General features: G+C 41.4%; 1 protein-coding gene across 1 annotated transcript in view; it reads left to right on the forward strand.

The window, feature by feature from the left end:
* The window catches only part of ctnna2 (catenin (cadherin-associated protein), alpha 2), a 699,326-nt gene that overhangs the window by 523,921 nt on the left and 150,073 nt on the right, over positions 1-25,332 (forward strand). The window contains exon 8 of the mRNA XM_060915970.1: positions 4,632-4,712. Coding sequence (XP_060771953.1) covers positions 4,632-4,712 — 81 coding nt within the window. The remainder of the gene's footprint in view (positions 1-4,631; positions 4,713-25,332) is intronic.

A 25,332-nucleotide genomic window follows, 5' to 3' on the forward strand; every position in this document is an offset into this window, starting at 1 on the left:
CACTGTGAGAAATTAATGGCTACTTCTTATTTGTTCTTTATTGCAGTGCTACAAAGTCCTATGATGCTTTAAACGATGCCATCTAAACTGGAGAGTAAAGACAAAAAGCTGTCATGGCTTAAATTAATTCTCTCACAGTGTTCTGCTACTTTATGAAGCTCAGCTGAGAAGTGAAATGAGATTTGCGGGTAATTAAAAGATTGACTATCAGTCAGAAGGCTTCTAATGGAAATGGATTAAAACTGCGACAGCATGGTTTATTGCGTCTGCATTTTTACTGGCAAAAGAAAAATATATATATAGACACGTTACATCTTATTATGAATGTTCTTTTTTAACATACTGTACGTAGATATGACATAACACTTAAACCTGACTTTATTGTAGTTTATAATCTGAAAATATGGTCAATTATTGCCCTGTCACCTGACTTTACAACCACTAAACTGATGACTTAGTGTTCATAAGGCTGCATAACACCTTCATGCACATATTCTAATAGTAACTGACATAAACCTGCATAAATAGGTTTTATATATAGATATATATAGTCAAGTCAAGTTTGTTTGTATAGCGTTTTAACAATAGACATTGTCCCAAAGCAGCTTTACAGAATCTGAATGACCCAAGACATGAAACAATTTTATCCCTAATCTATCCCCAATGAGCAAGCAATAGCGACGGCGGCAAGGAAAACTCCCTCAGACGACACAAGGAAGAAACCTCGAGAGGAACCGGACTCAAAAGGGAACCCATCCTTACCCGGACAACAACAGACAACATGACTATAACATTAACAGTTTTAACATGAAGTCAGTTTTGTTGAAGTTATAACTCTTCATTAATGGAAACTTGAGTGCAAAACTGTTCATGACAACTGCAGTCCTAAAGTTAGCAAGTCGACTGTAGTCCTCAGCCATAAAGGCATTACTGTAAGTGTCCAGAGCATCTTCCAAGTGTGACTTCCAACTGTCCATCTGGGACCGTCCTCCACAGGAGCGATGTGATGAGACTCCAACCAGACATAGGGCATCAGGATGAATCAGGCAGGTCTGAGGAGCAGAAGAGGTCATCACCTCGATCCCAGGATTGATGTGTAGCTCAGAGGGACAGATTTGGGGGGGCACAGATTATTAGGTAAGCCCAATGTCACCTGAATAAGTAGGTACAGTATACATTTTGCGCTGAGTACAAGCAGGGACTCCGGCAAAACTAACTATGACAGCATAACTAAAAGGGGAGAGCCAGAAGGTAAAACAGGCATGAGGGAGCCCCAGAACACACAGATATATATGTGGCAAGGTGGTTTAGTGATTAGGCACTGTCGCCTCACAGCAAGAAGGTTCTGGGTTTGAGCCCAGTGGCTGACAGGGGCCTTTCTGTGTGGAGTTTGCATGTTCTCCCCATGTCTGTGTGGGTTTCCTCCAGGTGCTCCAGTTTCCCCCACAGTCCAAAGACATGCAGGTTAGGCTAGTTGGTGGCTCTGAATTGACCGTAGGTGTGAATGGTTGTTTGTCTCTGTGTCAGCCCTGTGATAACCTGGCAACTTGTCTAGGGTGTACCCTGCCTCTCACCCATAGTCAGCTGGGATAGGCTCCAGCTTGCCTGCGACCCTGTAGAACAGGATAAGTGGCTACAGATGATGTGTGTCTACATATCTCATCTCATCTCATTATCTCTAGCCGCTTTATCCTGTTCTACAGGGTCGCAGGCAAGCTGGAGCCTATCCCAGCTGACTACGGGCGAAAGGCGGGGTACACCCTGGACAAGTCGCCAGGTCATCACAGTATATATGATATAATAAAATACAATAAAGTACAATTTATAAAAATGTCACTCAAAAGCAGTCTTTATGATATGAGCTTATAAAGTTGTTTTTTTTTTTTTGTGTCAGTTGTCATGATGGAATTATGTCATGTATGTCATGTTGCTCTCTGAACAGTTTGCACTCAGGTGCCATACCAATGTCAGGTCTGATGCTGTAATGTGTTATTGCCAGTGTCAAGTGCCATAAGAACTGAATAAGGCAGTCAAAAACACCAACATAAATCTCTTAGTTGATTATGTCCACTGACATTAAATTCAACAAAAACTCCTGCTGGAAATTAGCCTTAAGAGATGTTTGTCAGTTGTTATGAAGCACTAATGTAGGTGTCATATGATGGTGTAATTTTAACACAGTCATCGAAGTTATAAAGTTTGTTATGACAACATTCTAATGTAAATCATCTTTATGCCAACACAACTCTATGTCATGTCATATGCTATGTCATGTAGGTGTCAGATGATCACTGTCAGTGTTATGTCATCTTGAGCATTTATATTTATGTAGTTGTTGGTCAGTTGAGATAAAGGCCTTATGCAGATGTTCTGTATCCATCCTTATAAACAACATAACCCAGTCATTCCAGAACTATACTATAATGTGCTACACTTTTTTAGCACAGGGCACTGCAGAAAGTGTATAACCTTATCAAAAAATAAGTTTAATGTCTGTTGGAATTAACTTTCATAAATGTTTGTCAGTTGTTATGCTAGGTTTGTGTAGGTGCCATGATTAGTCCAGAACTGACTGACTACTGTATCTCGGCCTCATGTCAACACAATTCTATGTCAACTTACTTAGATTAGCATTATGTCATGTATTAATCTTTAGACATGATAATGTAGTTATATGTGAATTGATATTAAGGGCTTATGGAGGTGTCATGTAGCCATATGAATGGCATAAGAAAGTCATGCCAGGAACGTACTATGATGGAATATCACGATTTAGCACAGGACAGACTATAATGTGCTATAATGCAACCTTCTGCACTCATCAGCCACTTTAATAGGAAATTGTTGTTGATTCTTAGATCCCGGTTCTTGGCTGCAGGAGTGGAACCCAATGTGTTCTTCTGCTGTTGCATGCTGAGATCCTTTTCTGTTCACTGCGGTTGTAAAGAGTGATTATATGAGTTACTATATCCTTCCTGGCAGTTTGAACCAATCTGGCCATTTTCCTCTGAGCTCTCTTATCAGCAAGGTGTTTGTTTCCACCCACAGAACTGTCGCTCACTCAGTGTCTTTTGTTTTTTGCACCATTCTGTGTAAACTCCAGAGACTGTTGTGTGTGAAAATCCCAGGAGATCAGCAGTTTCTGAAATACTCAAACCAGTCCATTTGGCTCAAACCAACACCCATGCCACAGTGAAAGTCACACTTTGAGATCACAATTTTTCCCATTCTTATGTTTGAAGTGAACATTAACTGAAGCTCTTGATTTGTATTTGCATGATTTTATGCATCGTGCTGCTGTCAAGGGATTGACTGATTAAAGAACTTCAGAAAACAGCAGGTGAATGGGTGTTCCTAATAAAGTGGCCAGCATGTGTATAATACACACAGGTCACTTTATTAAGAACACCCATTCTCTCATACTGTATATATTTATTACACACACACACACTCTGGCCACTTTATTAGGAACACCCATTCACCTGCTGTTTTCTGCAGTTCTATCAGCCAATCCCTTGACAGCAGCACAATGCATCAAATCATGCAGTGTATATATGTGGACATTAAATACTTTCTATATATCAGCCTTGTGAAGTTAATTCTATATTAACTGACATAGATGAGCGGAATGTCAGCTTGAAGAAGCATTTATGTATGTTTGTCAGTTATGAAGGACTTATGTAGGTGTATTTTAAGCTTTTGATTGTGTTTTAACTTGTTAAAGTGGAACTCGTCATTATAACTTTTGACAGTTTCAACATTTAGTTTTCTGTTGTTGTTGTTGTTGTTGTTGTTGAGTTATTTCTTGTTTACGTTGACTTGCTGAAAGGACAGACAGAACTCATGAAGCACTGAAATATTGTTTCCAACTTCAGCATTTTATTTTCTTATTGCCGGCCTTTGAATCTGTTTGTTTCATCCTACTTTGAGTGAAGCATTTGGCTGGTTCGGTCGAGCTGTCCATATTTAATGAGATGACTTGTCGCTCTGTGTGTGTGTGTGTGTGTGTGTGTGTGTGTGTGCTGCCCCAGGCTGCAGCTTGGCTCTTAAAAGACAAAAGCATACAGAGAGACAGAGAGGGATGGAGTCAGAGGCAATGAGGGTTCTGGCCTGTCGTCTGTGCACAGGGTATGTTCTAGTACCTCAAACAAGAGGCAGCTGTGAGCTGTCAGACAGATCAGACCCTCTGGGATGAGGGTCTGGCCATCATGCTTGCTTTAATTGTTCTCTAACGAGAGCCTGAAATGGTGGGTGCTGGATTGTTTATGAGCTCCCCCTGACAGATAGGGAGCTGCTGAAGGTTTATATATATATATATATATATATATATATATATATATATATATATATATATATATATATATATATATATATATTTTTTAAGCTCTGCAACATTACCAGCACCAGGGGCATTTTTATCTGCAATTCCAAGAAACCCACTGGTTTGCGTGTGGGGAAGGGGTGAATTGGAGCTCCTTTATTGTTTATAGCACCCTTTTGGACACACTTTTTTAGATGAGCATTCTTTACTCTTTGAATGTTTGCTAATTTTCCATCCTGTGTGAGCATACAGTCTATAAAGTACGAGTGTGTACATGTAAAATTCTGTCTCTCTCTCTTTCTCTCTGCAGACGGGAAGGAAAGAGAGAGGTGACCCACTGAACTCTGCCATTGACAAGATGACAAAGAAGACCCGCGACCTGCGTAGACAGGTGACTTCCATCAGTCACTCCATCAGATCATCACATCACTCCATCACATTGTCACATCATTCTATCAGTCCATTACACTGTTACTCATGTACAATTACTGAATCCAATGCTATCATGATTTCCTCCAGACCATATCAGACTGTTAGAGAAGTGAAACACTTAAGTATTGCAGCTCCAGGTTTATTGTCACTCTGCCTCACCTCAGAGACACATTTTGTCTGAATGTACTCTACATAGGGATGAATTTAAAAATTGATATCCAGACTTCTGTAAAGCTACTTTGTGACAGTATTCACTGTTGAAAGAGCTATACATATAAAATTGTATTCAATTGAACTGAATAAACATCTAAATTCACTCTCCAAAATTGACTCTCCTGTTGACAATCACAGGAAGCGGTGTGTGCATCCTCACAGGATAGTGGAACCTGGGATTCTGTGTGTCCTTCTCATCTGAAAAGTTGAGTCTGGAATTGAATTGAAACCAAACAGAGGAGGAGACAGTTCGAGCATTGCTTTCTGTCCTGCATGCAGAAATGACAGTATCATTTTCAGATGCTGGACAAGATTTTTTCCAAGATTCTATTACGTAGCTGTCCTGAGATTATTTTGTGGGTATATATATTAATAAAGAGAGAGAGAGAGATGTGTTAGGCAACAGGGGAGCTATGGCCTTAAGGTTAAAGAAGCAGCTTTGGGACCAAAAGGTTGCTAGTTCAGTCTTAGAGGTTAGAGAAGCAGCTTTGGGACCAAAAGGTTGCTCGTTCAATCGTAAAGGTTAGAGACACAGCTTTTGGGACCAAAAGGTTGTTGGTTTGATTCCCTGGACTAGCAGGAATGGCTGAAGTGCCCTTGAGCAAGGCACCTAACCCCCACTGCTCCCCAGGCTGTAGTGCAACGTAACATTGTGAACTTGGGACTAAAAGAACAAGAGCTTTTTTTTTTTAATAGACATATGAAAATAATTCCAAAGCTAACGCCAGCTTTAGTGAATGATCTGCAATCTCTGCTGACTGTGCAGCATCTCTCATCATTGGAATAATTGGAATTCTTTTTTAATCTTTACCTCTTTCATTAATATAACCAAAATGACCAAAATCAGTTGCCAACCTCAGAGTCATACATCACAGTTCTCATCTTCTTGTAGCCTCTGTGCCACCTTCTGTCTCTACATCATTGCCCAGATTTAAAAATGCTATAAACATTCCCACATCAGAGTTCACTCATAAAATACAGGTCCTGTTTACAGATTCACCTACGAGAGCACTTTTAATCCGCTTAAGCCATTTATCTCATTATCTAGCACTGTACTACAGAGTGAGATGTTTAAAGCATCTGGGGGTGTTGAGGGTTTATGGTACAGGAAAGTGATTTTTAAGGAAATGGAAAGTGTTTGATCATCCCAGTTTACTGAGCTTCAGGTTCAGTACACACATCAACTAAGCCCATATGTTCTAGCATTAAAAACAACAACAACAAAAAAAAAACACCTTAGCAGCATTATCTTCTCTTTCTCTTCTCTGACAACATTCCATCCATACCACCTTTACAAATATCTAAGAGTGAGGAAGAGCTGCTGGGATTAAGAATCATTTTCTAGCATTCATTCATTCATGGTATGCCAAATCTCAGTACAGTATGTGTCCACCAAATGCAGCTTAATTCAATATGCTTTATGCAATAGTCATGATCTTTATTTGCTTTTGTTTGCACAGCTTTGAGGCTTTAATGTGAATCTCTCCATGGTTTTTTTGTAAATGGATGGTGTCAAACTGATCCATCTGCAGGATTGGGCACTGTGACAGAAAAAGACATGGACACTTGGGGTGAATCAGTGAATTATGAAGAGCCTTTGAAAACAGGCTTTTTTTTTTCCAAACGTTAAGTCTGTATATCAGTATGTTGCATAGATTTCATTGTAGACCATCCATAACCATTTATCCATCCATCTATCCAACCATTATCTGTAGCTGCTTATCCTGTGCAGGGTCACAGGCAAGCTGGAGCCTATCCCAGCTGACTATGGGCGAGAGGCGGGGTACACCCTGGACAAGTCACCAGGTTATCGCAGGGCTGACACATAGACACAGACAACCATTCACACTCACACCTATGGTCAATTTAGAGCCACCAATTAACCTAACCTGCATGTCTTTGGACTGTGGGGAAAACCGGAGCACCCGGAGAAAACCCACATGGACACAGGGAGACCATGCAAACTCCACACAGAAAGGCCCTTGTCAGCTGCTGGGCTCGAACCCAGGACCTTCTTGCTGTGAGGTGACAGTGCTAACCACTACACCACCGTGCCACCCATAACCATTTACTGTATAACAAATTCAAATATGATTAAAAGTCACATAAGTGTGAAGTATTCACTATTTTTGTGTTATGCTAAAGAGTGATGATGTGTTCAATCAATTATTTAAGGAAAAAAGTGAAACAGGGATTGGGACTTAACTTATTGAACACCTCAGAAACACATGTGCCACACTCACAAGAAAAGACATTATTGTCTTATAAAGTGTTTAATTCTTCTTTTAAAGAATGATACTACATGCTCCATCCATTTATAGTCTGTCCAGTTCTTACGTACATTATAGCAGTGATAAACATTTGTTCCCTCAGAAATTGTTTCTCATTCTTTAAATTAATAAGACAAAACAATGTGTCTTGTCATGTTTATACAAGGTCTTCTGTCCTGAAGATGTTGGAAATCTTAAAAATATAGCTTTACCGCTAACTATTATAAAGATGTGACACTGGAGATTCCTTCAATAAATGATAAATAAACAAGTCCTTTACTGAAGTAAACTCCACCATATCAACATTTTTAAAATCTGTTTATGTGGAGCGTCTGACATACAGTGAGGCAAAAAAGTATTTAGTCAGTCACCAATTGTGCAAGTTCTCCCACTTAAAAAGATGAGAGAGGCCTGTAATTTTCATCATAGGCATACCTCAACTATGAGAGACAAAATGAGAAAAAAAAATCCAGAAAATCACATTGTCTGATTTTTAAAGAATTTATTTGCAAATTATGGTGGAAAATAAGTATTTGGTCAATAACAAAAGTTCATCTCAATACTTTGTTATATACCCTTTGTTGGCAATGACAGAGGTCAAACATTTTCTGTAAGTCTTCACAAGGTTTTCACACACTGTTGCTGGTATTTTGGCCCATTCCTCCATGCTCCTCTAGAGCAGTGACGTTTTGGGGCTGTCGCTGGGCAACACGGACTTTCAACTCCCTCCAAAGATTTTCTATGGGGTTGAGATCTGGAGACTGGCTAGGCCACTCCAGGACCTTGAAATGCTTCTTACGAAGCCACTCCTTCGTTGCCCGGGTGGTGTGTTTGGGATCATTGTCATGCTGAAAGACCCAGCCACGTTTCATCTTCAATGCCCTTGCTGATGGAAGGAGGTTTTCACTCAAAATCTCACGATACGTGGCCCCATTCATTCTTTCCTTTACATGGATCAGTCGTCCTGGTCCCTTTGCAGAAAAACAGCCCCAAAGCATGATGTTTCCACCCCCATGCTTCACAGTAGGTATGGTGAGGTTTTACCAAAATGTTCTATTTTGGTTTCATCTGACCATATGACATTCTCCCAATCCTCTTCTGGATCATCCAAATGCTCTCTAGCAAATTTCAGACGGGCCTGGACATGTACTGGCTTAAGCAGGGGGCACTGCAGGATTTGAGTCCCTGGCGGCGTAGTGTGTTACTGATGGTAGCCTTTGTTACTTTGGTCCCAGCTCTCTGCAGGTCATTCACTAGGTCCCCTCGTGTGGTTCTGGGATTTTTGCTCACCGTTCTTGTGATCATTTGACCCCACGGGGTGAGATATTGTGTGGAGCCCCAGATCAAGGGAAATTATCAGTGGTCTTGTATGTCTTCCATTTTCTAATAATTGCTCCCACAGTTGATTTCTTCACACCAAGCTGCTTACCTATTGCAGATTCAGTCTTCCCAGCCTCATGCAGGTCTATAATTTTGTTTCTGGTGTCCTTTGACAGCTCTTTGGTCTTAGCCATAGTGGAGTTTGGAGTGTGACTGTTTGAGGTTGTGGACAGGTGTCTTTTATACTGATAACGAGTTCAAACAGGTGCCATTAATACAGGTAATGAGTGGAGGACAGAGGAGCCTCTTAAAGAAGTTGTTACAGGTCTGTGAGAGCCAGAAATCTTGCTTGTTTTAGGTGACCAAATACTTATTTTACCGAGGAATTTACCAATTAATTCATTAAAAATCCTACAATGTGATTTCCTGGATTCTTTCCCCCCATTCTGTGTCTTATAGTTGAAGTGTACCTATGATGAAAATTACAGGCCTCTCTCATCTTTTTAAGTGGGAGAACTTGCACAATTGGTGGCTGACTAAATACTTTTTTGCCCCACTGTACAAGTCCTTGTGAATGAGCTGTTACTACCAAAACAATGACACATTAGAACAAGTGCATCACTATAAACCTGTGATTTGCAGCTGCACTACTCTCAGAACTACTGTTATAGAAAATTAATCAACACATTTTAACCAATCAAAGAATCATATGACAATTATGGGGAAAAAATCAAAAACTTTTTTTTTCTAAACTGTGTCTTTAGCATTTATACAGATATATAAATATCCATCCTTCTTCCGCACCAATATGTTCTCAATATGTTCTAATGCATATAATGTAGTCTATGATTGCTGATTGCTGCCTTAATTAAATGCAAACAAAATAGGCAAAATCTTAATGTTCGATGCAGCAATCATGTTTTCAGGTTGTTTTTCACTCCATTCAGTTTGATTCTATGATGACTTACTGAAGGGAAATTATTTTGGCCTGAAATAGATGAAATGACCAGATGTAGACACGGTCTCATTTGTGTTTAACATGTGAATGTATTTGCTGTTTGAGCATGAACATGTGGGAGTGCAGGTGTTATGGCTAGTAAATAAATGTTCAGACTTCTCCTGATGGAGAAAATATGAGCCCTGGGATCCGTCCCCCGCCTGGAGTTCCTCACAGCTCTAAGTCAAATGAATGAAGGCATCGCCATCTCATCAAATCAGCCTCAGTGGCAGAACAGCAAACTCTCTGTGGCAGCAGTGCTTTGAGTTATTGCTGTCTACCTGGCAAGAGGATCTACAGCCTGAGCTTTAGCAAATCAAGTGTCCGCTTCCCTTCAAGAGCATAGGGACAATTGTGGCAATAGCTGTGGCGAAACCATTGTGCCAGGGATTTCTGTTTAGTTGAGGCTTTGTTTTTGCACTTTATTGCATCGCCCTGTTTGGTTTGGTTTATTTATAGGGCTCTCTTTTGAATCATCTGGCAGAGATGTTGAGCAGAGGGAGGAGGGTGCTGTTTATGAGAGCTGTTGTGTTCATTTGCATGAATGCACAAGCAAGTCATCTTGGATTGATGGTCTACTACTTCACCATTGAGAGAGGATAGAGCTTGACTCAGGTAGTACTGGTGCAGTCCAAAACAAGGGTGTTAAGTCCCACCTGAGATTCGTGGCTACCAAATCAATACCAATATAGTTTTAAGATGTAGAAAAGATGGCATGGCAGTTGGTCATTTTTATGGCTGGAGATTGTAAGCAGTTTGTACAGCCATTCTATTCCTTCCTGAGTGAACTGTTCTCAAGAGGTGGGGTAATTCTGCAGAAGGAAGTCCAGTCACGATTCTGAAACCGGAATTGCTCAGACCTTTGTGAGTAGGAGAGTTCTCCAGACTGACTGTGAGCTCCAAAAGTGTCTGTAACAACTGAAATTGAGAGAGACAAATGGGTGGGGAGAGAGAGAGAGAGAGAGAGAGAGAGATCAGAATCAAAAGTCAAGTCACAGTGTAAGAAACTGACAGTGTAGGAGATATCCAGATGGGAAAAAAAATCTTCATGTCTGAGGTCCCTTAAGCAAGACTGGAAAGACTGATTACATGATTTGATATAAAAATTGCAAAGAAGGTGGCATTCCAGCACGATGAATAGTACTAATTGAGGAGAGAGGGCTGACGAGGCTAGACCGGTAGCCTTAACTGCCTGCTCTCATGCAATTAGCAATCCCCAGATGCAAGCTCGTTTACACGCTGGAGCTATGCCATGTGTTTGAAGGCCTATCACCCTGTTTCTAATTAATGCCTCTGTCATCTTTTCTTTCCTGGCAGGGCATTGATTGATGGCTGACTGCAGGACAGCCTTACAGTGACATGCACTTTTCATAGCATATGTTTCTAAGCGTATTTTTTTCTGCACCAGTTCTTCTTCCTGTTTCTTTCTTTTTTTCCCTAGTGTGAGGAGAGTCTACCCACAAACCTTTCCTTAAAATATAAAATGCAGTTGGACTTAAAATGGTACAATTTTCTTATGTTATTTAGATAATGTTAGCAATAAACATTATGGCTTTATGACTTAAATACTGTATATTCAGCTATAAACATTATTTGATACATGTTGTAATCCTTGGCAAATTTTGTAGTATAAGAGCAATAAAAAGCTTTAGCACATCTCATCTCATTATCTCTAGCTGCTTTATCCTGTTCTACAGGGTTGCAGGAGCCTATCCCAGCTGACTACAGGCGAAAGGTGTTGTACACCCTGGACAAGTTTCCAGGTCATCACAAGGCTGACACATAGACACAGACAACCATTCACAATCAATTTAGGGTCACCAGTTAACCTAACCTGCACGTCTTTGGGGGAAACCGGAGCACCCGGAGGAAACCCACGCAGACATGGGGAGAACATGCAAACTCCACACAGAAAGGCCCTCGCCGGCCATGGGGCTCGAACCTGGACCTTCTTGCTGTGAGGTGACAGCGCTAACCACTACCACCACACCATAACTTCTCTTCATCATACCACCCTGCCATGTTTTATTCTTCACTTGGCATGCCCACATTTTCATATATGATCTTATATCATCTCAAAGACAGCCCTTCTGTGGTTTGCAGTCTGCAGACACATGTTGTTGCTCTGCATAGCATTTATGGTTTGCAGAATATTCTTATCTATAATTACATAAATGGACTCAGGTATTTACACAATTTAAGATAAGCATCTGCTTCCTTACTCTCAGTTCTTTACTACTTGAGATTTGTCTCATCGAACAACTTTATCATGTGACTGTCACACACTGGCCCTGAGGGCTGAACACTCCAGCATAATCTTTATTCAGCTCTTTAAGACTTACAGGCTTGACAGTGGGTCCTGAGGAAATGTGTCTAAGAGTGAGACTTATGGAGACAGACAGACATATTTTCTCATCTATAATGGCCCTCTACTGGTGAATAAGTGATAGCATTCTCAGTGGCCTGTATGTCCATGTAGTCAGTAGTGTTTAGAGACTGAGCACTACAATCCAGTGCACTGATAAATCTTGTGGCAGGCTGTCCATTATTACCGAGTTGAGGAACCAGGAATGCTGAGCTCCATCTGTCATATCAGAGCCTGATAACAGCCTGGTCTGGGTTTCCTTCTCACACTGCAGCCAGTCACATTACATGCCTGCAAAACAGATATTTCCAGCTGGTTCGCCAAGATAAGTCAAAACATCCAGAGCCATCCTACATCAGAATGTATTATTAAATTGTGGACTTTGATTGGTCAGAAGGTGTTGATGAATTTTCTATAATACCATCCATCCATCCATCCATCCATCCATCCATTATCTATAGTGCTTATCTGTCAGGGTCATGAGGGAAGCTAGAGCCAATCCCTGCTGATTTCAAGCAAGAGGTGGGGTTCACCCTGGGCAGGTCTCCAATCTATCACAGGGCTACACAGAGAGGAACAACCATCACACTCACATTCATACCAGTGGGGGATTTAGAGTAGCCAGTTGACCAAATCCATGTCTTTGAACTGTAGGAGGAAACCAGAGTACCTGGAGGAAACCCACACAGGCATGAGGAGAAAATGCAAACTCCACACAGAAAGACCCCAGTCAGTGGCGACTTTTGAACTCAGAACCTTCTTGCTGTGAGGCGACAGTGATAAAATATAATCATAACATGTAAACATGTAATCTTTGATATCGTGAAGTTTTTCCAAACTAAGGAGATGTTTATGTAACATTTGTGGAAGGAGTCTTCAGTGTCAGCACTTTATAACAGTCAGAGCTGAAGCTGTAACTAAGTTTTCCAACCTCTTCAGGACAGAGGAGTTTATGCTTCTTTGCGGTTTCTCAGTAACATGACAAACTGCTTTTTTTTGTCTCATAAACTTCAAGAGAAAGAAAAAAAGACAGGCTGGTAGAGGAACAACTGTTTCTAGCTGCTTTAATGTAAGTTACAACAGGAACTAATTTGTTTTGTGGATGTTCCATTGCAAAAGAGGACCTATTAATGGAAAAAAAAAAAACATTGTTGATCATTTCCCTAAAACAGTTTAAGACTGACTGTTTTATTATTTATATAACTGTTTATAAATTCAGAGGTCATCTTATCTTATCTTACAGTGGTGCTTGAAAGTTTGTGAACCCTTTAGAATTTTCTATATTTCTACATAAATATGACCTAAAACATCAGATTTTCACGCGAGTCCTAAAAGTAGACTAATGCCGCTTTTCCACTACAAACGCGGCTGAGCCGTGCCGTGCTGAGTCGGGCTGAGCGGGGCTGTTGGCGTTGCATTTCGACTACAACCGCGCTGAACCGTGCTGGCTGGAAGTGGGTGGACACATTGGGTGGAGTTAGCGAAAGTGGGTGGACATCAGGTGATGTCGTTAAGCAGCGCAAACAGTGACATCAGTGAGCTTTTAAGCGGTAGTCTCACGACCCGGATAGTAAACAATAAACATGGAGGACATTGAGTCGTTAGTGTTGCTGGTCTTGGTGCTGTGGCTTGTTGTCACCGACAACGCGGACAGATACTGGCAAGAGCGCATAGATGAGGCGAGGCGCATAAGGCTTCAGAAATTCTCGTAATTCGTAATTCTTCTTCTTCCGGGTTTGCGGTGTTTACAGATCCCAGCGCGCTTGTGGGGCATGTGTGGGCATGTGAGGACACTCCTCCTCACCAATCAGTGCACAGGGGAGTGTCTGCTCACGCCCCCAGCCTCACTCGGCACGGCTTGGCTCGCTTCAGCCCCACTCCAAAACGGTGCGAGTTTTAGGGGCTAAGCAGGGCTGAAACGAGCTGAGTCGTGCTGGTTTTTGGTAGTCGAAATGCGAGCCGTGTCGGGCTGAAGTGAGCTGAAGCGAGCTGAAGTGAGCTGAAAAAGGGTAGTGGAAAAGGGCCAAAAGAGAACCCAGTTAAACAAATGAGACAAAAATATACATGGCTATTTATTTATTGAGGAAAATGATCTAATATTACATATCTGTGGCTGGCAAAAGCTTGTGAACCTTTGCTTTCAGTATCTGGTGTGACCCCCTTGTGCAGCAATAACTGCAGTTAAATGTTTCCAGTAACTGTTGATCAGTCCTGCACACCGGCTTGGAGGAATTTTAGCCCATTCCACTGTACAGAACAGCTTCAACTCTGCGATGTTGGTGGGTTTCCTCACATGAACTGCCTGCTTCAGGTCCTTCCACAACATTTCCATTGGATTAAGGTCAGGACTTTGACTTGGCCATTCCAAAACATTAACTTTATTCTTTAACCATTCTTTGGTAGAATGACTTGTGTGCTTAGGGTCATTGTCTTGCTGCATGACCCACCTTCTCTTGAGATTCAGTTCATGGACAGATGTCCTGACATTTTCCTTTAGAATTCGCTGGTATAATTCAGAATTCATTGTTCCATCAATGATGGCAAGCCTTCCTGGCCCAGATGCAGCAAAACAGGCCCAAACCATGATACTACCACCACCAAGTTTCACAGATGGGATAAGGTTCTTATGCTGGAATGCAGTGTTTTCCTTTCTCCAAACATAACGCTTCTCATTTAAACCAAAAAGTTCTATTTTGGTCTCATCCATCCACAAAACATTTTTCCAATAGCCTTCTGGCTTGTCCACATGATCTTTAGCAAACTGCAGACGAGTGGCAGTGTTCTTTCTGGAGAGCGGTGTCTTTCTCCTTGCAACCCTGCCATGCACACCATTGTTGTTCAGCGTTCTCTTGATGGTGGACTCATGAACATTAACATTAGCCAATGTGATAGAGGCCTTCAGTTGCTTAGAAGTTACCCTGGGGTCCTTTGTGACCTCGCCGACTATTACACGCCTTGCTCTTGGAGTGATCTTTGTTGGTTGACCACTCCTGGGGAGGGTAACAATGGTCTTGGATTTCTTCCATTTGTACACAATGTGTCTGACTGTGGATTGGTGAGTCCAAACTCTTTAGAGATGGTTTTGTAACCTTTTCCAGCCTGATGAGCATCAACAATGCTTTTTCTGAGGTCCTCAGAAATCTCCTTTGTTTGTGCCATGATACACTTCCACAAACATGTGCTGTGAAGATCAGACTTTGATAGATCCCTGTTCTTTAAATAAAACAGGGTACCCACTCACACCTGATTGTCATCCCATTGATTGAAAACACCTGACTCTAATTTCACCTTCAAATTAACTTCTAATCCTAGAGGTTCACATACTTTTGCCACACTGATATGTAATATTGGATCATTTTCATCAGTAAATAAATGACCAAGTATAATATTATTGTCTCATTTGTTTAACTGGGTTTGTTAGGACTGGGACTGTTTTGGCCTCTAGAGGCCGCTATTATTTCCTTTGTTTGGTCATGTTTGTTTTGGCCTCTAGATGTCGCCACTGTGTTCTGTGTTTTGTGTTTGTCTTATTGCCTGTTTCCTGCCCCGCCCTGTCCTTAATTAGTTTGTGTATTTATACCCCTGAGTTCAGTCCTCTTGTCACGGAGTCTTTGTGCTGTTATGTTTAGCTCCAGTTATTTCTGTACTGTGTTCCTTGCCTTTGTCTTTTTGGTTTTGCACTTTGCTTTGCTTTTTGGACTTAGTATTTACTGTTTTTTGGATCTTCTGAACGTTGGTATTTTTGCCTTTTCTTTTCTGTTTTTTTGGCTTTTTGTTTTGACTTTGAACTTTTGGATATTTTTTATTTTTCCCTTCATCTTCTGAGCGTTTTGGATTATTTCTTTTTGGACTGTATATATTGTAAATCAACTTTTTGATACTTTTCTACTTCCGCCTCACGCCTCTGCATTTGAGTCATCCCCCTGGTGGCCTAGTGGGGGTTTGCTGGCTTATAACACCAGCGAACCAGGTTTGAATCCCAGCAAAACCCTAACAGGAAGACTCCATCATGACTGACTCAGCAGAGGCTTCTTCAACTGTCTACCCGGCTAACCTTCAGGGAATTATGGCCGCTTTAACACGCTTCGGAGCTACCATGGACACTCATGAACGTACTCTTGCAAACCAATACGTGAGACGGTGTTGCAAGACCTGGAGCAAGGTCAGGAGGACACTCATCCAGACCTCCAGTACCAACCAGACTCAGGCCAACCGCCATAGGAGACCTGCCTACACTTTCCGCCCTGGGCAGCGGGTTTGGCTGTCCACCAAGGACCTTCCTCACTACATTGGCCCCTTCAAGGTTGTACGCAGAGTTAACCCTGTCTCCTACCGGCTCCAGTTACCACGTACGCTAAGGATCAACCCCACATTCCATGTTTCCCTGTTGTGGCATGTACTGATGTCCACGTATGCCCCTGCCCCTAGGAACCCCCTGCCCCCCCGCATCTTCCAGGGTCAGACCGTTTTCACCGTGCGCCGCCTTCTGGACTCCTGCCGGGTTCGCGGGGGTCTGCAATATCTTGTGGCCTGGGAGGGCTATGGCCCTAACGAGCGCTGCTGGGTCCCAGCTCAGGACATACTTGATAAAGAACTTTGTCGGGACTTCCATTCGGCCCATCCTGATCGCCCTGGGAACGTCAGGAGATGCTCCTAGAGGGGGGGGGTCCTGTTAGGACTGGGACTGTTTTGGCCTCTAGAGGCCACTGTTATTTCCTTTGTTTGGTCATGTTTGTTTTGGCCTCTAGATGTCGCCACTGTGTTCTGTATTTTGTGTTTGTCTTATTGCCTGTTTCCTGCCCCGCCCTGTCCTTAGTGTATTTATACCCCTGAGTTCAGTCCTCTTGTCGCGGAGTCTTTGTGCTGTTATGTTTTGCTCCAGTTACCTCTGTACCGTGTTCCTTGCCTTTGTCTTTTTGGTTTTGCACTTTGCTTTTCTTTTTGGACTTAGTATTTACTGTTTTTTGGATCTTCTGAGCATTGGTATTTTTGCCTTTTCTTTTCTGTTTTTTTGGCTTTTTGTTTTGACTTTCTCATCTCATTATCTCTAGCCGCTCCATCCTTCTACAGGGTCGCAGGCAAGCTGGAGCCTATCCCAGCTGACTATGGGCGAAAGGCGGGGTACACCCTGGACAAGTCGCCAGGTCATCACAGGGCTGACACATAGACACAGACAACCATTCACACCTACGGTCAATTTAGAGTCACCAATTAACCTAACCTGCATGTCTTTGGACTGTGGGGGAAACTGGAGCACCCGGAGGAAACCCACGCGGACACGGGGAGAACATGCAAACTCCACACAGAAAGGCCCTCGCCGGCCCTGGGGCTCGAACCCAGGACCTTCTTGCTGTGAGGCGACAGCGCTAACCACTACACCACCGTGCCGCCCCACTTTTGGATATTTTTTTATTTTTCCCTTCATCTTCTGAGCGTTTTGGATTATTTCTTTTTGGACTGTATATGAGTGATTCCACGCTTATGGGTACTGAAATGGGGACATGAACTTATTTTTAAAAATTCACCTAAAACCATTTCGTTTTTTACCATCAGGTCACAAAACATGTAATCTTTAATGAATGATATGTTAAAAGATAACTTTAATTTTCTGAGATGTAATAAAAACATATTTATATGCCAAAGTCAAGCCTATGAGTTCCAAAATGATGTCTGTTGCATTACTTCTGTTACAATTGTCCATCTCGCGTCTGTTACAAATTAATTACAATCTAGCTATATACTATGTTAATCTTATTGAAAGAATGTGTATGTTTATTCTACTACACATGTTTATTAATTATATTTGCTAAAACATTATCTTCCTATGTTTCAAAAAGTAATTCTACATTGTTAAAATTGAGAATATATATGTCCACAACACTTCTGTTACGTTCTGACTTTGGCATATAAATATGTTTTTATTACATCTCAGAAAATTAAAGTTATCTTTTAACATATCATTCATTAAAGATTACATGTTTTGTGACCTGATGGTAAAAAAAAGAAATGGTTTTAGGTGAATTTTTAAAAATAAGTTCATGTCCCCATTTCAGTATCCATAAGCGTGGAATCACTCATCTCATCTCATTATCTCTAGCCGCTTTATCCTTCTCCAGGGTCGCAGGCAAGCTGGAGCCTATCCCAGCTGACTACGGGTGAAAGGCGGGGTACACCCTGGACAAGTCGCCAGGTCATCACAGGGCTGACACATAGACACAGACAACCATTCACACTCACATTCACACCTACGGTCAATTTAGAGTCACCAGTTAACCTAACCTGCATGTCTTTGGACTGTGGGGGAAACCGGAGCACCCGGAGGAAACCCACGTGGACACGGGGAGAACATGCAAACTCCACACAGAAAGGCCCTCGCCGGCCCCGGGGCTCGAACCCAGGACCTTCTTGCTGTGAGGCGACAGCGCTAACCACTACACCACCGTGCCGCCCGTGGAATCACTCATATACTGTAAATAAACTTTTTGATACTTTTCTACTTCCACCTCACGCCTCTGCATTTGAGCCATCCCCCTGGTGGCCTAGTGGGGGTTTGCTGGATTATCACACCAGCGAACCCTTAACAGGGTTCCCTTTATCTACTTTTAGGACTTGTGTGAAAATCTGATGATGTGTTAGGTCATATTTATGCAGAAATATAGAAAATTCAAAAGGGTTCGCAAACTTTCAAGCACCACTGTATCTTATCTCATCTGATACCCACCTTCCCAGAGATAAGGTCTTTGTTAGCAATTTATAATGTTGCATTTTTATCACCTGTTTAAGCCAGAATTAAAACAAAATGGAAGTAAAATATGAACAAAAGCAAAAATCTCATCCCATTATCTCTAGCCGCTTTATCCTGTTCTACAGGGTCGCAGGCAAGCTGGAGCCTATCCCAGCTGACTACGGGCGAAAGGCGGGGTACACCTTGGACAAGTCGCCAGGTCATCACAGGGCTGACACAGACACAGACAGCCATTCACACTCACTCCTACGGTCAATTTAGAGTCACCAGTTAACCTAACCTGCATGTCTTTGGACTGTGGGGGAAACCGGAGCACCCGGAGGAAACCCATGCGGACACGGGGAGAACATGCAAACTCCGCTCAGAAAGGCCCTTGCCGGCCACGGGGCTCAAACCCGGACCTTCTTGCTGTGAGGCGACAGCGCTAACCACTACACCACTGTGCCACCCAACAGCAAAAATGTAACTACAAATAGTGAAAGAAAAACCCTACCAATCCCATCCTCTCCAAGCTTCTGCCTATTCCACTCAGCACTCCTCAAGACAGGAGAATTATGTAATTTGCAACCATTTACAGACATTTCAGCAAGATCAAGAGCAGGACACTCCAGCCTATTTTTCCACATTTTTCTCTCTCAGTTTTGCCATCCTCTTTACTCCTCTCTCTCTGCCCCTGATCTCGATCTGCATTCCTCTCCCTTTATTCACCACATCCACTTATTTCATTTTGATTTATGCTGGGTCCTCACACACATGGGAACCTGTTTCTCCCCTGATTGCTCTTGACATTTTAATAAGAAACATGCCGCTCTTGGCCCACAGGCTCTCCCTCTCGATATTTACCTGCATTTACAAATGAAAGGGCAAGAGAAAGGAAATGAAATTGAGGATGTGAAGGCTTTGTTTATCAGATCTTCTAATTTTCCTATAATTTTGTGTTTGCTGCATTTTGAATTGTAACAGCTCTAAAACATGCTACAGGGCTGCTGAGGACCGAACAGTCCATTCATACACCACTATATTTGCACACAGGCAACTTACATAATAGACACATAGACACAAGCTCAGGCTATAAGATTTGTTCAGAATAAAAAAAGATAATCCATGTAAAGTTGTCTGTAGGGATTCTTGTGACAGTTCCTGCAACATCTGTTTCTGTGCCAGAACCTGATCGTAATCCTTATACATACAGTTTCCTATTAAAAAGCAAATTTGCCAGACAGAATCTAATCTCGTCTTTGAAGATCATGCCTCCTCATTTTGCTCAGTTGGCAGTCAGAGATGTTTATCTTTCAAGCTTAGTTAAGTATACACCCCCTTTAATTATATCTTGGTATGCCTCCAAATTTGCCTCGATTGATTTTTTTTCTTTTACTTTTTTTCTTTTTTTTTGCCACTGAAGTTTGCCTTTGCTACAGGGCCATCTGGTCGGCAAGTACAAATTGGAGAAGAAAATGAGATGAGGGAACAGGAAGTATCTTAAAATATGAACATTTTTTTAAAATATGTTTTCTTAAAAAAATACCACACAAATCATAGGCAGATAATGTAAGTACAAAACCAGTCTTTATTAAAATAGAGTCCTGGTAAAAAAAACCCAATCACACAGCCAACTGTAGCCAGAAGTGCAGAGATCAAAATTGGCCATGCTTTCAAAGTGAGAGGGGCATGCTTTCTATCTTCTGTCAATCACAGTGACACTAACCAATAGCCCCACTCTACACATGAGTGAAAAGGTGTTTTTACTCTGAATCGACTTGACTGCAGGAAGTTCTTCAGACATGCCAAGTATTTTTGGTTGCAGCATTTTTTATTTTTTTTATTATTATTTTTAGCTCTAATGGACAGAGCTATAAAGCTGCAGAAATATCATGTGTTATGGAGATTTGGACCAACAATCAAACCAAAAAGATAAGCCCATGATGTGATACAAATTATTTATTTAATTATTGAATCATTTATTTAGCATGGGCTTCATTTTCTCAATACTTAGGTAATTTTTAAGGTTGATTTGTCCAGAGTGTACCCCGCCTTTCACCCATAGTCAGCTGGGATAGGCTCCAGCTTGCCTGCGACCCTGTAGAACAGGATAAAGCGGCTACAGATAATGAGATGAGATGAGATGAGATGAGATGAGGTGTTTCATCACCATGTTCCTGAATCAGGAATGAAAGTTTATCACATATGTTTTCAACCCTACATGCCCCTCAGCCAACATTTTTTTTTCTTTCAGATTTGTTTAATGACATGCTTTGAGAAAACAAAACAAACTAAATAGCAAACAAAAGTATGAAATTCTGCTCTGATTGGGACCAAACAGCCAAATAGGTTTGAAATGCAGAGAAAGCAGAAAGGTCAAAACCAGAAAAACTAATGTGAACTGAAGCTCAGAATTGCTAACTGGGAAGACAGAAAAGAAGATGAATGACTGAGTTGTTTAAATACGAGATGATTGAAACTGTGAACACAGTAAAAGTTGGGCTAGATCCGGATAAGGACGAGGAGCAGTGATTCCTGGATTTGCAGTGGAACCGGATGTGACATCAATCTTCTTTTTTGTCATAAAACAAGGGATATGCTGCTTGTCTGGTTTCAGTAGCAGTCTCTTTATTTTGAAAATAAAGAAAATATTGTTTTCTGATTTTCCAATAAAAAAGCTTGTCTAGCACACTCCTGAGAAGGATGTCTCTATAAATTGAGTAGCTTCAGCTCTGATCTAGTGAATTATGAAGTTATACTCACTGGTAGAAGCTTCATTAAATAGACAATGGTTGAAAAATCAAAAGTGAGTGCACTCAATCCCCAAGAGAAATGTAAATGGAAAATCTTGAATCATGGGACTGGAGATGTGTGAACATACATTAGTTAGCAGGAAAGCCTGACCTCTTTCTGATCTCTTCTGCAAATATAATATCTCCAGTTAGTTATACAATGATGTACCATCTGTATGATTCATTCTGCACATGCTTCTGGAAAACTATATTAAGCCTATAACTATGCTTCTACAAATTATTAGACATGGCTACAGGATTCATTAAAACATTTCAGTTGAATTATTGATGTCCTGGGAGACGGATTATTAAGTATGGAGTGTGCTGTCTTTCCCAAATTTCATGCTCAGGTGACCAGGGTGCTAACAAACACTGCATGTTAATTGGAATTTGGAGTTCCCAATCTCAAGTGCTTGAAGCACCATTTCTTTCTCTGCAGTCTTTGTTCCATGCTGATATACCAGCTTGGGTCAGCATGCCTTGCTTGCCAAGACTTGATGGATTTAGCTTCCTTGTGAGCAATAATTCATCAGCCCAACCCGGAGCCTGGCACTTTGGGTTTTTTAGCTGGTCGGTGAGCTACACATGTGTACTTGACTGGTTGGTAATTACTGTTGTTTAAGAGTGTTTACCCCTGTCATCTTTCTTCCCTGGTAGGATTTTCTAAAATAACTTTTCCTCAGGCTATGATCATGACTGATGCTGACCACACAACCTGCACTAGCCCTAAGTGCCGAGAGGGATATTATTACCAGTTGCATCACCTCTGCTTTGCTAATGCTACTGTAAGGCAGTACAATAACACTATTTTGAAGGTCCCAAGAAGGTTTGAGTGTTATTGAATACTCTGCTGACTGGAAGTGCATGTATATGTGTAGTGTTTAGCCCTCCAGGGAAGGCAGATCTTACTAAGTGCTAATGGCAGGGTGGTGTTATTTTATGCTAGCTCATGCCCCTTCTGGCTGGAGAGCCTCTCTCAGTGTATCCAGGATCCATTTTGCAGTCATCAGATATCAGTCTCTTACCAGTTTGAGTCAAAAGTGCTGGTAAACAAACCTTTCTGGTCCAGAGCTCGAGTTTAAATAAATAAATAAATAAATAAATAATTTTTTAAAAATCATATAAGTGTTTTCAGGAATGTGCAAGATGGTTGCTGGACATATCCTACGATCGTTTGTGACGTTGCTTGTTCACGTATGGTTCTAAGAAAGAAAAAGCCAGGCCTTTGCATTGTGCAATGCCAGCATAAACAGTGGGGGCAGCATAGCACAATGAGACACTGTGTTCCCAATAGACCCCTTTCACTGACGTCACCCGAAACCGGAAGTAAACAGACCCTGCGCCATTTTGGAAGACCAACAATCTCGTGATTAGGGGGAAATAACAGCAGCGGTATGTGAACTCACGAGAATAAAGTGGAGTGGCAAACGACTTAAACAAACAAATCTGAGCTGTTTTATTTATGATTTATTGGCCCAACAGTAGACTTGAAAGAAACCTGTGTGAGACTTGGCAAAAAACTGTGGATATAATGGATAAGTCTGTGCATGATCTGCGGACACTTTGAGGTAAGCAAATGCAAGAAATTCAGATTTAAAACATGCTAAATTGGCCCCAAGTTGATAACTGGATGAGGAGCAAGCCTCCCAGACTTCTACAATTTAATAATAATAATAATTTAGGATGGTTTGGGGCTTGCTCGCTGCTGCCAGGTTGGTTGTTGAGTAGCCTGACTGTTTTTTTTTCTTGCGTGTGGTATCATTGTTGACGCGAGGTTGTTTTTTGAACATGCCAATGCGGACACGATTTCCCCTGATGAGTTATGACTTCAGACGCGATGCGTGTGTGGAGTCCGCGTGATATGTGCGTAAGATAGGCTTCTCATGTGTTTGGAGATCTGCGCTCCGAGGCAAGCGCCCCAAGGGGATAAAAGGGGCCCCCCGAAAATATCGGCATAGTTCGAACACTGAGTGTAGGCACTGGGTGTAAACAACAAATAGTTTACAATGTCTGGGTAGCAAACAGATGGCAGAATTGGTGTCAGGTCCTCCTTATGTTTCCATTCTCCCTTGCCCTGAGTCTTATCATATGGGTCAAACCCATCAATCACAGCCAGTTTCTCCACATACCGTGCCCTTTCTGCAGCTGGTAATGTACTCACATAACCCGAATTATCATCCATCATGTCACTTTACTCTCGCTCGTACTTTGTTTTATATTGTGAGTGCATGTACTTGGTCTTCCAATATGGCGCCTAACAAAATCTCGCGGCGCGGTGACGTCATGTGAAAGGGGTCTATAGGGGTCATTTATACTAATTGATGAATATATTTGCTACTTGCCACTGTGGGGATGTCACCTAGGTGGGTGGTGTAAAAAAAAAAAAAACAGTGAGGTATATGGTATCATCATTAAGCTATAACGAGTTTCAGCAGTTTCAGCTGAGGAACCAACTCAACCAAGTATGTCTCACTGCAGCCTGCAGGACTGGATGTGGGAGGAGAGAGATAAATGGGGGCTATGGCATAAAAGGGTTATAGTTAGGTGTATCCTGCACTGCAAAAACTGTTGCCTAGATCTACTGTAACTCAATAAAAATAAGGCAACATTTTCCAACCACTTTTTGTAAGTTTAGTCAACTAATGGTATTTTTGAGTAAGGAGAACTTAATAATATGCATTTCGATGTATGCAAAAAGATTAAGTTGCGTTTACAGAAAAAGCCAAGAAATTGAGTAAAATCAATGTAAAAAACATCAGCATATTAAACACACAAGACTTAATTAAAATAGTAACATTTAAATGAAAAAATAATTTTTGTACTCTATTTTATTAATTTTGACCAATTCACCCTTTCTTTGTTTTATTATTATTATTCGTCACATGCACACTTCAAGCACAGTGAAATTCATCCTCTGCATTTAACCCATCTGAAGCAATGAACACACATAGAGCAGTGGGCAGCCCAGAGCACCCGGGGAGCAGTCAGGGGTTCGGTACCTTGCTCAAGGGCACCTCAGCCCAAGGCCACCCCACATCAACCTAACTGCATGTCTTTGGACTGTGGGGGAAACCGGAGCACCCAGAGGAAACCCACGCAGACACGGGGAGAACATACAAACTCCACACAGAAAGACCCTCGCCAGCCGCTGGGTTCGAACGTGGAACCTTCTTGCTGTGAGGCGACCATGCTAACCACTACACCACCATGCCGCCCGTGAAAATGGAAACTGCTTAAAATAATTAGTTAGCATAATAATAAAAAAATCAAGACATATCAAATTCCAACCTTTATTAAGTCATTACCATATCAAAACAGTGGCAATGAGCTGGACAGTATGAACAGTCAACATCCATATTTAGTGCATAGAATGCATAACCTCAGCTTTTTAAAGTGCTGCGTAGAACACCTTCACAGTACAGTTTTCTTTCTTTAACCGTATGCATATTATTAAAACATTTTCACAAGCCATATCCAAACCGTGTCAATAAGCTGGACAGTATTAACAGTCAAGAACATCAGTATTTAGTGCATACAGTACAAGAATGCATGACCTCAGATTATTATGTGCTACTTCGTAGAACATTCAGAGTACATTTTTTTTTTTTTTTTACTGTGTACATTATATTAAAGCATCTTAACTTAAACAACTCACAGATCCACATTCAGGAACATTTGACAGTGAAGCCTGCCTGCCCGGGCTTGTTCTTTCGTTGCTGCAGGTGGGCAGGTCATGACGTTTTACGTCTGATATAAATGTTTAAAATGAGTTTTGTTAAATCAATTTATGTTGAAGTCCAATAAAATTAATTTTATCACATAAAAAAGTAAGTTCCGAAAATATTCACACTTTTTACTTATAGTTAACTCAAAAAACTAAAAAAAGAAAAATAAATTG

This window comes from Neoarius graeffei, chromosome 3 (genome assembly GCF_027579695.1).
Source record: "Neoarius graeffei isolate fNeoGra1 chromosome 3, fNeoGra1.pri, whole genome shotgun sequence".
In the NCBI taxonomy this organism is placed as follows: domain Eukaryota; kingdom Metazoa; phylum Chordata; class Actinopteri; order Siluriformes; family Ariidae; genus Neoarius; species Neoarius graeffei.